The sequence below is a fragment of the Siphateles boraxobius genome, unplaced genomic scaffold (assembly GCF_051911475.1).
Source record: "Siphateles boraxobius isolate OS27281-9 unplaced genomic scaffold, OSU_SipBor_1 1, whole genome shotgun sequence".
NCBI lineage: Eukaryota > Metazoa > Chordata > Actinopteri > Cypriniformes > Leuciscidae > Siphateles > Siphateles boraxobius.
Window position 1 is genome coordinate 27,370,248 of NW_027508699.1, and position 14,392 is coordinate 27,384,639.

The 14,392-nt window shown below is 36.7% G+C and overlaps 1 protein-coding gene across 6 annotated transcripts in view; it reads left to right on the plus strand.

Annotated features, from left to right (window-relative positions):
* rasal2 (RAS protein activator like 2) overlaps positions 1–14,392 on the plus strand; it is an 80,052-nt gene that overhangs the window by 28,744 nt on the left and 36,916 nt on the right. For 4 of the 6 annotated variants that reach the window (XM_077231782.1, XM_077231773.1, XM_077231755.1 and 1 more), the window contains exons 2-3: positions 7,295–7,422; positions 8,008–8,134. In XM_077231782.1, the coding sequence (XP_077087897.1) occupies positions 7,295–7,422; positions 8,008–8,134 (255 nt within the window). Of the gene's footprint in view, positions 1–7,294; positions 7,423–8,007; positions 8,135–13,412; positions 13,551–14,392 lie in introns of those variants that run through there. The other 2 variants (XM_077231801.1, XM_077231810.1) reach the window with 2 other exon arrangements.

A 14,392-nucleotide genomic window follows, 5' to 3' on the forward strand; every position in this document is an offset into this window, starting at 1 on the left:
GGCCTCAGTGTGTGTCTGTGAGCATAGAGATGTACTTTGTGTCAGTGTCACACACATGTTCCTCAACAATGTTTGATCTGATTGTGACATGACTGCATGCCAAGTTGCTCTTGCACTCATCATGATGTGAAGAAGGTGGTGTACCACATATGCAGATGCAACACTGACTTGACTCATCGGTTTTACCATTTTCATGCACACACACAATCCATTGCTTGTTAACGATTACCTCAGATGTCTCACAAACCTGATAATATCACTCGTATCACATCATCATGCTAAATTGGATGTGAAGCTTTAGTTTAACAAATGCATGTTCACTTCCTGCTTGTCTGTCTGAACCTTTGCTGACCTCTTGGGCAAGCGCTATTTGTGGGCTCCAGGTCCATTACGGGGTCACAAACTGGCAGCTCTTGGATCAGCTGGCAGCCACCCTGCAGTAAGTGTTTTCAAGCTGTGCTGCTGCACAAACAAACATATGGGAGCATGTATAGGACCATGTCCAGGACACCCACATGGTTACTGTCTTATTACACCCTTCCCAGGTGTCTCTCTACACACCACGGCTCACTGCTGTTAAAAGTATTGCCCTCATGGCTCAATGTGTATCTTGAAGGCCAAAATTATCAGCTCAGATACCAGGGGTATGATGTTCACATTTTTAATTCGCTGTAGACGTAGGGATTGGTCACAATGGTTCGCTATTGTGTATTCCGCTAAACAACTAAACTGGCACAGTTAAGATAATTTTTTAGGGCTGGGCAAAAAAATACTCTTCGTTGTTGTTTCGAAAAAGTGTCTTTATATTAACTCACTTTTAAGCACCACCACTACAACCATACACATTTAGGGGAAGTTCACACAGAAGGTTTTTTTCCATTCCAATAAGTTAATTTTCCATTGTTTTTCTATGTAAACGTGCGCTAGATGAATGTGTGTTACCATTGCACTCACGTGTCTTTCGCAGCATCTTCGGCATGAGACAGCGTTCTAAAAACGCGGTGCTTCATTTGAAAGAAGTTTAACTTAAAAAAAACATGAGCAAACACGCGTTCTGTGTGAATAGCCCCTTAGACAGACTTTTTTTTGGCTGTTGCACCACATCTCACTCTTTTTTTTTTTTGTCATTCCAAGAGTTGCAATTTTAATATGGTGTGTCAAGTTAAAAAGTAGTCTATATTTTTCAAAACAAGTCTTGAGACAATGGCTTCTATTCCTTTGCACTTCTTAGCTGCAACAGCACCCTAAGAAACATCTTTGATTTGGTGTTGGGTAAACCCCAAACAATTCTAATTTTACAGGGCTTCCTAACACAGATTAGTCGACTAGTCATACAGGCAACCCATGAATAGCCTAGTCATTTTGAAATCATGTAGTTTCGCACATCCCTATTCTTGTGTTTCTCTGCTGTGGTGACTCGATCTAGCCTTTGGTTCGGTGGTTGCGTTTCCCTTCCAGAGAAGTGTTTGTTCTCTACATTTTTCAAGTCTTTCTTATGAATTTCTATGGCAATACATTTGTTTAGATGAGATTAAACTGCCTATTTTGTATACTGCCTATACTGGTTTTTATCATCCCCTTGTCTCTTGACATTTTAACCGACCAGTCATTTCAGGATTTGTTTAGTATGTTTCCAACTTCAGAGCTGCCGCCCCCCCTCACAGAGCATGTTGGGTAACATCCTTTGCGAGTACTCTGTCATTTCTGATGCTGCGCTTCGATCTAGAGAGTATTTGGAGTGATAGATGAGTTCGGTTGATAATGATGGACATGCTGAACTCTGCAGAAATAACATTTGTGTTAAAATGACTTTCTGCATAGTTTATGTAACAGGACTTTTAGAAGGACTTGGTTTGGACAGATTTGTTTTTAACACTAGATTTCAGGTGACATACACTTAACATTGTCCAAATACCTCAGGGAGGGGTCTTTATACCTCTTCTATATTTAGCAGAAGATCACAGTAATTGGGTTCCTGAGCAAGTGTTAAATGTGTATCTTTAGTTGTTTTGCTAATACTTTTAAAGGAATATTTTTGGTTAAATACAACTGAAGCTCCAGTGACAACATTTGTGTTACGCTTTTGATTACCACAGTAGATCATTTTGCCCATTCATCTTCAACCATGTAGAAAAGTAGCATGAGCATGATTTAGACCAGTGGTTCTCAACCTTTTTGACATGAAGGCTTAAAGTTTTTTTCAGTACATTTATTCATTTAGCTGACGCTTTTATCCAAAGCAGTAATCAGTAATTTAAATGACACTTTTTATTCTTTAGGATAAACTCCTTGATATGCATCATCTAGCTTTCAAGGGGGTCCTAATACACAAAATTTAAATAACATAACACAAAACAATAGACACTAGACAAAAACAACAGTCACCTAATTCAAAACAACAAACTCACCACTACAAATTATTATTTTTTTGCCTACCATTAATAAATATAATCATCATATATCAATGTTGAATATCAATGAAATAAAAGCTTTGAAATGGGTGAATTAAAATATGAAATATCTTGATTTTTAACTGATTAAGCTTAATTTAATGCTTGTTTTAAATGAGGCCCCCTTGGAAGTTTGCTATTGCCTCTAATGGGCCCTGGCCTCTTGGTTATAAAACACTTATTTAGACCATTAAAGATCAAATTATGTTGTATATGCTTATATTTGTGTACTTAGAAGTTCATTGCTGTAAGTAAGTTTATTTGTTTTTAGAAACTGATGGATGTGTCAGAATTATTTTCTGTTGTAATTGGCACTTTGCCCAAGATGCTGTTGATAGAGTTTACATTCATGGTTCCCATAATCATGGAAAACCTGGAAATATTAGGGGAGCTTTTGAAAATATTCATTCCCAGGCCTGGAAAATTCATAGAAAAGTAATCGTGTTAAAAGTCCTGGAAATGAGTTTTGTTTATGGACTCTCAGGAAGCTGAATCCTCAGTAAGCTGGAATTCAAATCTCAGGCTTTTCTTTTGCAACTTTTGGAGACTTCTGTATATTGGTATATTTATTTAAATCTGTTAATTCCAATAATTGGTACCTAAAATAGAACTGGAAATCTTCAACAAAAACCTGAATGTAGATTTACTTGTTCCATCATGAACAAATATATATATTTGTATTTAAATAGGGTGGGAACCCATTTATTTTGCTTTTCACCCAGCATATTTGTTTATCCTGGGTTTTCTAAAGCTTTCCGATAATATTGCTGCAAATTAAGTTAAATGTATATGCAATACCTAGCTTTCCATGTGCAATCAAGACTATTTCAGTGAGAACTCTCAGCTCTGAAAGCACTATTGAGTTCTTTCCAAAGGCGAGAATAAAGGCTTTTGAGAGGCTGTTCCATCTGCTGGTTTTGAGAAATCTCTGATCCTCAATGTTTACTGGCCTTTTACTCTCCCCAGAGAGAAGCAGTGATTTGCACATAGCTGGTATGAACAGGCGCAGGTGAAGCCCTCATCCTCGCTAGAATGCAGAGGCAGTGAAACTGTATGAGAGAAGCAATTAAAAATCCTAATAATCAATCTCCTCTGGCGCTCCGTTGACAGTCACGCCATCGTGTGGCACAGTAGATGATGCTGGCTGATGAAGTTTAAATAATAATACTGTACACAGAGGTTGACAAGTATGCAAGTGGTGCAGAATTTACACATTTGTAATGCAAATATTGGTGTTATTGAACAGGGTTGTTTTTGAATCTCTCGTGCCTGGGAGTCTCAACATGCGTAGATAATTATGGAAGATATTGCGTTTCATCAGATGGAGTTGTCAACTGCTTTGCCAACAGCTTCACACATCTCTTAATGGCATATGAGATCTCTGGAGAAGCCACTTTATCTCACCCGTCCATATGTTATATGCTGCCACTGTGCCGCTGAGCGCGAGCTGTCGTCTCAAACAGACAGGCTTTAGATTGGACTGGCTCCCTCCACTCCCACACATTTCACCTCCATCTTTCCTCAGCCGCCTTGAGTGGAGCGCTGCCAGTCTCCCTCATTTGCCTTCCAGCACTTATCCAAACACCCATTAAAGCATGTCTGTTTACACAGTTGTATGCTTGTTTGAAGAGCAATAAATAGAAGAACAGTTTGTTTCGTTGTCAATGTTGAGCTCGATCTCTCCCAACCTCTTTTGTTCATAGCTAGGGCGGGCCGATATAATTAAAGGGATAATTCACCAAAAAATTACATTTCTGTCATCATTTAATCACCCTCATGTCATTCCTCACTGGTATGACTTTCTTTTTCCATAAAATGTCTGTGTAGGTTGCCAACTGAATCCTAATAGTGTCTCTGATTCAATGTTTAATGGGAAAAAAACATTAAACGAGTTAGTAAGTTTGATAAAAAATAATATTAATCAGTTCTGTCTGAATCAAATAATAATTTTAAAACTTTCATTTATTTATTGTTTAGTCTATTTTCTTTAAGATATTACATTAATATGCTACCATTCAAAAGTTTGGGGTCTGTAATTTTTAATGCTCTTTAAAGAAGTCTCTTGCACTCACCAACTTCACCAAGGCTGCATTTATTTGATACAAAAATACAGTAAAAACATTATTTTCTGTTTTAATATATTTTAAAATTTAATATATTCCTGTGATGGCAAAACTGTTTTCAGCATTACTTCAGTCTTCAGTGTCACATGATCTTTCAGATATTATTCTAATATGTGTTGGTGCTCCAGAACAACTCATTTTAATATTCTTAAATATAAAAAAAAAAAAAAATCCTAATATTCCTTATTTTTGTGTAAACTGTGATACTTTTTTTCATGATTCTTTGAATAAAAAGCCAAAAAGAAAAGCATTTATTTGAAATGGAAATGTTTTTAACAAATGTCTTTACTGTAACTTTTGATTATTTTTGGATAAAATTATTAATTTCTTAAAAAGAAAAAAAAAAATACTTAAAGGGATAGTTCACCCCAAAATGAAAATTAGCCCATGATTTACTCACCCCGAAACCACCCTAGGTGTATAAGACTTTTTTTTTTTTCAGACAAATTCAATCGGACTTATATTATAAAATGTCCTGGCACCATTGTTTTGAAGTCCATACAAGTGCATCTATCCATCATAAAAGTGTCCCAAACTTCTGGCTTCCGGCAAATGGCTGTACGCAAGGCGACTCACGCCAAGAGAGTAACACTTGACGATGTATGATGTAGGATGTTGCGCAAGCTTTGATGCCTCAGTCTCGGGGTTCAAACAAACAGGGCTGGTCAAATGCGTTCGTCATTACGTTGTGCATCAAGTTCCAGCGTTAGTCTTTCGCCGTAAATCGATGCATATGGTCTTCTGCCGGAAGCTAGTTATTTTAGTCAATCAAATTTTAAATATGAATATTTTTCTTTCACCAACGCATCGCTTTGCTTCAGAAGGCCTTTATTAACCCCTCAGAGCCGTTTGGGACACTTATGATGGATAGATGTACTTGTATGGACTTCAAAAAAATGGTGCCCATTCACTGCCTTTATAAAGCTTGGAAGAGCCAGGAAATTTTTTAATGTTACACTGATTGTATTTGTCTGAAAGAAGAATATCATGTACACCAAGGGTGGCTTCAGGGTGAGTAAATCATGAGATAATTTTCATTTTTGGGTGAACTATCCCTTTAACTCAAGCTTTTGAACAAAAAATACTGTTAAATTTGCATATAAATGGAAATTAAGAAATATTTAATATTTATTTAATTTAGCAAAAAAGATGCCTTGATTATTTTTAACTAGTTACTTTATATAATAAACAATTCAATCTACCTGGCAACTTGGTCTAAATGGTTCAAATGGTTTCTCTGATTAAAAAAAGCCATTCCGTATTCCTTTATATACATTCCTTTTATTTATTTATTTATTTATATATATATATACATATATATATATATATATAATATTGAAACTATGAAAGATATTGACCATTTTTTCACCAAGCTCTATTCACACCAACTTGGCTTTTTTTTTTAAGTGTCCGCTTTAGTCAGTTCGCTTATCTTTCTATCAGTTCTCTGTTCGCTAAATCTCTTTATCTTACCTCATTCAAAGAGCCAGTGTTTTTTCTTTCTCCCTTGTGGGTTTTCGTCCTAACATTGCTTTAGGCTGATAGCTTATGTGGAAAATAGTCGTGGGCAAGACTGTGTTCAATAACCAAGCGGAGATGCAGCAGTCACACCCGTCCTCTTGAGACAAATTGCGTCACTTTCTTCTGCATCTGTGTGTTGTTAATTTAGTCATGCGGCCAGGGAAAACTCAAGTATGGCCACAATTGGCCCAGTCGCCTGATCTAGAGTGACATCAGGGCGGGCTGACCTCTGACCTTGAATCCTGACATGTTCATTCTGTCTCTCGCTCTAGTCAACCGTACAGCAAAACTGTCAGCCAGAACTGATTGATGAAGCTTAGCGAAGGTCTAAATGATCAACTAATAGGAGGACCGTTTGGCTTTTTGTCGGTGATGTTCTCTGGCAAGTGTTTCCACTCGTTGATATTTGACCATTCCCAAAATGCACTCTTTCTGTGTGGCTCTGAAAGTTAAAACACATCTAATCATTCAGTTCTTGCTTTCAAAAAGCAAATGTTTGCCCCTAACAGGGTTGGTTTGTTTGCTCTTACAGCATTTTTCTGGTGTCATTTTTCCCCATACTGAGATTGACAACTTTAAAAAAGGTGGAATCCTGGAGCACATGAGCAACATTGTAAACCAGTGTAACGCTGCTCTCTACAGGCAGCAGTGTGTGGAACATTTTACACATTTGCTCTTCAAAGGTGAAATCCAAATATAAATTCTTAATATAGTCCTCTGGTCTTATTGTTTATATTATGTCAAAGAAAAATGTCTCTAAAACAACTGATTATGGTCCAGAAATGTTGGAATCTTTCTGCCATTGTCTGGCAATGTTTGTCCAAACAATGGAGGACAGTTTTGGAGACTCGTTATTTTTAAAAGTTCGTTTGGTGCTGCTAGTGATGCAGAAATCTCTTACACAGTGGCATTTAATGAGTCCAATGTGACTAATTTTCTTATGAACGGCATCATTGTCTGGAGTCTATTTTCGTGAGGTGAACTGGTGATTAAATAAAGAAGAGGAGCGAGTTTGTGCCTCTCTAAGGGCCATGTCTATTTCTGCAAGATGTGAGGGAATATATAGTCGCATTTTTTAGATGTCCCATTAAAAGCGTCGCTCATTCTTGAAGACAATCTTTGTTAAAATGACTTGTTTTTGTGGTGATCCTTTCATGTGGCAACCCATTCTGAGATGTCTTTTCTGTCCCCTGTGCACAGATGTGAAGGGGCCGGCCAGCCACCACTTCTCCTGCGGCCAGTCGCCATTCACGGAGCCCTGCGTTTGGGAGAGGAAGTACTGCATCCTGACCGATAGCCAGCTCATCCTGCTCAACAAGGAGGAAGAGGTGAGAGCGCTCCTTCCCTATGCTTTATCCCCTCATTCTTCTCCCTTCCTCTCCCTCCGAATGAAGAGTGAGGGACGGTTAAAGAAAGACACGCAGATGATGTTTGTGCTTTGCTGTACGTTTCCATCTTTTGAGGGTTAAATGCATCGGTTACTGATGTAATTTATTGACCTGGATGGAATTCGTTTTCCAAAAGCCATTTGAGTTGTTTACATATGATTTTGATTCGAATAAAATCGCAAAGCAAATTTAACTGACCTTCTTAAGGAAAACTAGTCCCATCCGAATTCTTGTAAAGAGACTTATTTTGCAGTTTAATGATTTGATTCGTCCTCTTATGTAGTGAATTGCAGCGCATCACTGTCTCTGTGCAGGGCAACCGATTTCACCTTGAGGTTATTAAAGGGAATAATCAATTCACTTAATTTATTGAAATAGTTTCTGACTGACAGATTGCTTTCAGATTCAGTTTAACGGTTAGTTAATTAGTAGCGATGTTAGGGAAAAGGACTTTCTAACCCGCTGTTAGAATGTGTACCCCTGTGACCTGCACCTACTGACCTCTGACCTCTGACTTGTTCCCAGATGCCATCTGAGGTCCATGAAAGCCCCACAGCGTCCTCATCAAAGGGCCGCAGCCTGAGAAGGACAGTCAGTGTGCCCTCTGAAGGACAGTTTCCAGAGTTTCCACCAGAGGGAACCTCCATGTTAGGTAAGATCCATGTGGTGCTTCTGTTAAGAAGTCACTCTTTCAGGCAGAACAACCATGAACACAGAATTTTAATAGGGTTATCATCAGATGATATATTTGATTGTTCATGCCACTTTCCACCTATTTCTACATTTAGATTACCTTTGCTGTCATCTAACATGCCAAGTTTAATTTAAATTGAACATTATTAACATTTGATAACATTGATAAATGGCTACATTTGTAAATGTAGTTTTTAGCCAATAATAATTAATTTACTGTTGTATTTACCAAAATCATTTTCCATATGTGGTTTGAGTGATCTGAACCATTATTTCCACAATTTTCATACAATTTATGAAGTAGACATCCTATTCAGAAGTAGAAATCAAAGTTTGGCAGATTTTGATATGAATTCAACCTCTAATAAACACATATGTGCTTTATAGCTCGCTGCCACATCACAAATGGTGAATCTATTATTTTTTTCTTTATATTTAAAACATTTTCAGACCTTTTTTTCTCAAAAAAATTAATGGATGTTCTCTTTTGAACTCTTGGCATGATAACAAACTTAGGTTTCTACCATTCTTTCATGATTTTTCATGTTCATCGCTATTTCAAAAGAAAGGTCTGAACACGCTTTAGGAGTATGAAAATATTCTTGTTGCAAATTGATAAATTACGGCGATTGTAAGCTTTCAAATGATATTTATTGGTATTTTAGTGGTATTCAAATGGTATTTTATTGTAGTTATGCTTAGACTACATTTTGTATTGGCTAGAAACTTTTTGCAGTCTTTTAAAAAAAATATTTATGCAGTAATCTCGAGCCATTGGAAATGTCATTGGTCAAAAGGTGTGGAAATGCTGATTCAAACAATAACAGGACCTCTAGTTACATTTGACAGAGGTTTTTTGTTCTGTCTATAGGGTTTCAAATATGAAGCTTATACCGGTGGATCAAATGGCACTCTTTTAGCATTTACTGCTTAAGATGTTAAGCAGGCACACTCACTGTAGCTTATAGAATACAGATTTGCGCACTAGCAGGCACTAGCAGGCAGAGCATGAGGTGAATCATGAACAAAATCACGTCTGTAGGTGCATTTGTAACACCAGGGCCATTACTCTGAATCCACTCCCACTAGTACGGAGGATCAGGATAACAAAGCAGTGGATTTAAAAGGCAACAACGCAGGCTGGGCTTAGGGAAACATCAGATTGGGGGCGAAAATATGCATGCTAAAAACTGCTGAATATTTCACAAAAACAAAGATCAGTTGTACTGCAGAATCAAATGCATAATTCTTCACATATACGTACACACGCTGTCCTCATTGTTTCTACATGACATGATTTTGTCTTGCTCTTGTCAGCGATTACTCACTCAAATGTTGATCCAAACTTGAATGACTTTCTTCAGTGAAACACAAAATAAGATACTTTGAAGAATGTTTCAACTCTTTTAGTTCATATAATGAAGGTTAATGGGGTCCAAAACAACATTGGACCCCACTGACTTTCATTGTATGAACAAAAAAGAATGAGACCTTTTTCAAAATGTCATTGTTTGTGTTCCACAGAAGAAAGAAAGTCAAATGGGTTGAATGGCATGAGGATAAGAACATGCTTTCACAATTTAGAATTTTTGAATTAATTATCCCTTTTAATGAAAACCAAAACTGAGTCAAAGGGAAGCTCCCTAGTCCTTACCCAATGCAAACTGGTCTGAAAGCAGATTAATTAGGGGGAATTTTTAGTGGTTGTAAGAATTATGATTCATATCCCTTCTCTCTTTTATTTCCGTCTCATTCATCCCTCCATATCTGCACTTTTTCTCATAACGTTTCGTTATGTTTGAGGAACTTCGGTAGGTTTGGATAGATTTTGATCCCGTGATCTCTGAGGGCCGGACGTGCTTGTGTGAGCAGGAGTAGAGGAATGTAATTCCATGGAACAAACCTCAGTTGTCAATGTGTTAGTTTTCTTTCTGTCTCTCTCTGCGGCTGGGGGGGGGAAGAGGTGGGTCAGTGTTGCTTTCCCTTGCCGGCCTGGGGAGGGGGGAGGGGGGGCAATAACTGAAGTTGCCCTCTGAGTGGTCTCGCATTCAGCGCCAGTACGTGCGGGGGTGAGGACACTGACCCAGTGGGCCGGTTGCTAAAGGCAGCGGTCAGAGAAATGCACAAATCTCTGTGACTAAGAGAGTCATTCATTCTCCAGACCCTCCTAAGCTGCACCGCCACGGATTCATAGAGCGAGAGGAGAGGGTTATTTATATGTTAATGTTCACTCTGTTTGACAATGAGGAATTCTGTGGCCATTCAGAACACGTTGAGTCTCGAGAGGCTGTTCAATTCACAGCAACAAAAATTTAGTGAGATCATATGTGGTTTTTAGTTCGTTTCGATCTGTGAATCATACATATTTTTTTCTTTTGAGGATTGATATATCACTTACTGAAGCTTCAGCTCCGTCTTTTTCACAGTTGTCAAAACAATGAGTTTCTGACTTCTCTGATAGCAAACAGAGATAGGCCTATTTATAAACTATGTTTGGATTGTTGATGTTGGTTTTAATTTTACACACACACACACGTACAAGAGGAGAAAGTCTGATTTAAAAGGTTTGCAAAAAAAAAATTTGTTTACTCACCCTCATTCCAAACTTTGTCTTTCTTTCTTCTGCAGAACACAAAAGATGATGTATCGTAGAATTAATGTTTCAATGCTTTTCGTCCATGCAAGGAAAGTAAATGGGGTTCAAAACAACATTAGACCCCATTGACTTATATAGTATGACAAAAGTAAACATATATATTTTTTAAATATCTTCTTGTGTGTTCCACAGAAAACTTAAGTCATACAGTTTTAGAGCTAAAAGAGGGTAGTAAATAATGACAGAATTTTAATTATTAGATGAGCTATCCCTTTCAAATCCGATATTTGAAATTATAACATCGAAATGTTCCATTTAACCTCTGGGGTAAAAGTAATGAAGCGTTTAATAGAGACTAAAATAGAATAATGGTTATCTATTTTGGTAGATGAAATGCATATCTTTCTTTTGTTGCACTACCTAATATGTCCAATTGATTTTGCTATTAATACATGTCGATGCAAGGAGGATGTCTCAGCTTTATAGATCTACTAATATTGTTACCCAAGTCTGTTTTCCATAAAGGTCTTTGTGCAAAATTATTTAGTATTTTATTGAAAGAAATAAAAAGAATGATAAAAATCATATTAAAATCACAGATGATAAGAAATGTTTAACATGTTCAAGCAAAAAGTGTAGCAAAATTATCATTTTAATTGGATATATTTATAACAACTGATTGTTTTTTAAGCATCAATAGGCCTATAATAAAACAATGTCCATCTGGGTGTTAATAAGTGTTATTTATAATAATAATAACATTAATTTCTATTTCCAAAAATAACTCTGATGTTTAAACCCCTCTTTCGCACCCTAAAGTTTTTTTATTTATGAACATTTTATTTAAATCTTCACAACTTCTAATGTTTTTCAACATTGTACAAAAGCTATTATGCCACAAAACTCCTGTTCCAGCACATCCCAAAGGTGCTCCATTGGATTGAGATCTGGTGACTGTGGAGGCCATTTGAGTATAGTGAACTCATTAGCCCCTTTCACACAGCAATCCCAGTAAATGACCATAAAATTGACAGATTGACTTTACCGGTAATACACAAATATGCTTTTAAACGATGCTTGGTACTAAGGAGCCCAAAGTGTGCCAAGAAAATATCTATCACATCACCAGCACCTGGTGGTTAAAATATATGTTTAAATTATATGTCAAAACTAGTGTAGGTAATAACAAATGTAAATTATATTATTGAATTTGAATGATCATTTTGCTCCACAACGTTGCACATATGGTATGGAAAATGTAAATTTAAATGCAGAAATGCATTGCATTTTAGATATTGCATTGCCATTTTGCATATAGCAATTTAAATTGAATATTGCTACCCATAAGCTTACATAAGAAGGTATGAAGGTATGCATCATATTTAATATTAGTATCTGCTCTTTAAGATTAAAGTCATTGTATTTCTTTGTAATATTCTAATATTTTTAATATTAAGACCATAATTTTTCTTGTTTCATTTTTCTTCTTGACCATGTTTTTAGGGAGCCATTAGACTAAAACAAATAAATTGCAATGCTGGGTTTTTAGGGTTAAAACATTTCTGTATGCTTTAACTTTCCCTAATCCTTCCCAGCAAGATTTTGGATATGTTCACCCCAGAGCATTCCTCTGTCATTCTCTAAACTAAAGTATCAGGATCCTGTAATATTCCTGCACCTCACAGACTCCCCATAAAGTAACTCCAAATACATAGTTATAGGCTTGGAGTGCAGTTGCTTTGACCTCTATAAAAGCTTTTCCAGTGAGCTAGAAGACAGAAGCTTCAGTTTGTTCATCTCCGAACAACCATCTTGCACTCTACAAAGTTGAATCTGTCTATGTTAAAAATGATTAGAATTAGTTTATCTTTGATTTCCTGAATTGAGTCATATTTGACACATTTTTTGCATTGTTGCAATATTTTTATCACTCAATTTCCTTAGAATTGGAAGGGGAAACTATAAATCAAATACCTGAAGATTGCAAAATTTTATTTAAAATAGTCAATCAGCAATGATGCCAGTCAGCTGTGACCATATTGTGTGACTTTGGCATGCTGGGAGACTCAAATTGCAAATATTTCCCTGCCAGACTTGTTGCTATGATACATTTCACAGTGTGAGCTGCAGTTATATGTAGCTTCAATAATTTCCCATATTAAGTGAAAAATAGACATTATTTAATTGATTTAAACAAGGACTCTGGGGTTATCAATCTACAATATTTACGCAGCAACTAAATGTAATTTACACTGAACCAAACCCTAAATCCTTAGCTTATTTAAAATATAAACCAAACTTTTGATGAATTACAAGTCTTTTGAAAATGCAAATCTAGTTACAGTATTTTTCTGCTTTATCACATTAGGCTAATTGACTTATTTTGAATCCACCTACAGTATGAAATAGCATTCAACACAATGCTGTTGTTCAGAAAAATCTATCGTTGGAAGTGTGATATAGTAGCCTATAACATTCCTGGTAATTTAATGTCTGAAGATGGACAGCAGCGTGCTGTCGTCTATAGATTAAAGGATCCTTTAGAAAGGACAGCCATTGTTGTGATTTTCAATAGAGACGGAGAAAACGGAGTGGGTTTGACTGGAGCGGACTCAGGCTTTACTGCATTCCTCAGTGAGTGTATCGGCTGAGTGAAGGGGGTGTGAGAGACATCGGAACGGCTCATCTCATCTGCTCTCTGGGATTGTTTCATTTTGTTTTCTTGGAGGGATGTGACTATAACTGAATGCGGGATCGATATCAACCATGGAAATTATAGGTATGTTTTCCAAAGCACTTTATGTTCAACGGTTGTTTACGGCAGTAACGTAAGTTGTAAGAGTTTGAATTGCCGCCGCATATTTGATCGTTCGGTCCTCTAAGGATTTGTATTTCTCCATGCAGTTCGAGCACCTTATTTTGATTAAGATTTCCACCCTTGTTATTATTTCCCATGCTAATGCAACATAACGTTACTGACGATGTGGTGTGTATTCAACAGTTGTCTGAAGTAGAAACTTCTTCACGTTTGTAGCCAACACCATCGAAACTAATCGATAAACGATTCTTTCTTATTTCATGATGTGGATGTTTCATGAACATGTATTTTCCATATTAAAACTACCTCTGAAAAGTCTGAATCTGTTTGAAACATACAGCGTGACCAGCATATAGTCCGATTGTCCAACGAATGATGCGTATGAGTCGGTTCTTTGTAGTGAATCACACAGCCCAACCGAAGTAGCCCGACTCCCCACTCGAGTAAATGTCTCTTTTGAGTCGGTTCAAAATGTGATTCAATAATTGAATTATTCAAAGGTTACTGGCATACTGAATCGCGTGTAGTTATTTATATCGTCGTTTTAAACCAGGAATTGTTACTGTCTAGGTTGTAATAGTTTAATCAGTAGGTTTTATAATATATATATATATATATATATATATATATGTAATAAACGAATGAAATATGAAAGTACTAAAGGAATCGTTAATGGAACCTGAATTGTTAAGAGGAGTTGGAAGCAGAAATACTTCATTCTTCATTTTTAGAGGTCTTGTTTTAAAAGGGGACCTTTTGTTTGTCCGGTTTAATCAAAGCCTTATGTAGATTAACAATGGCTC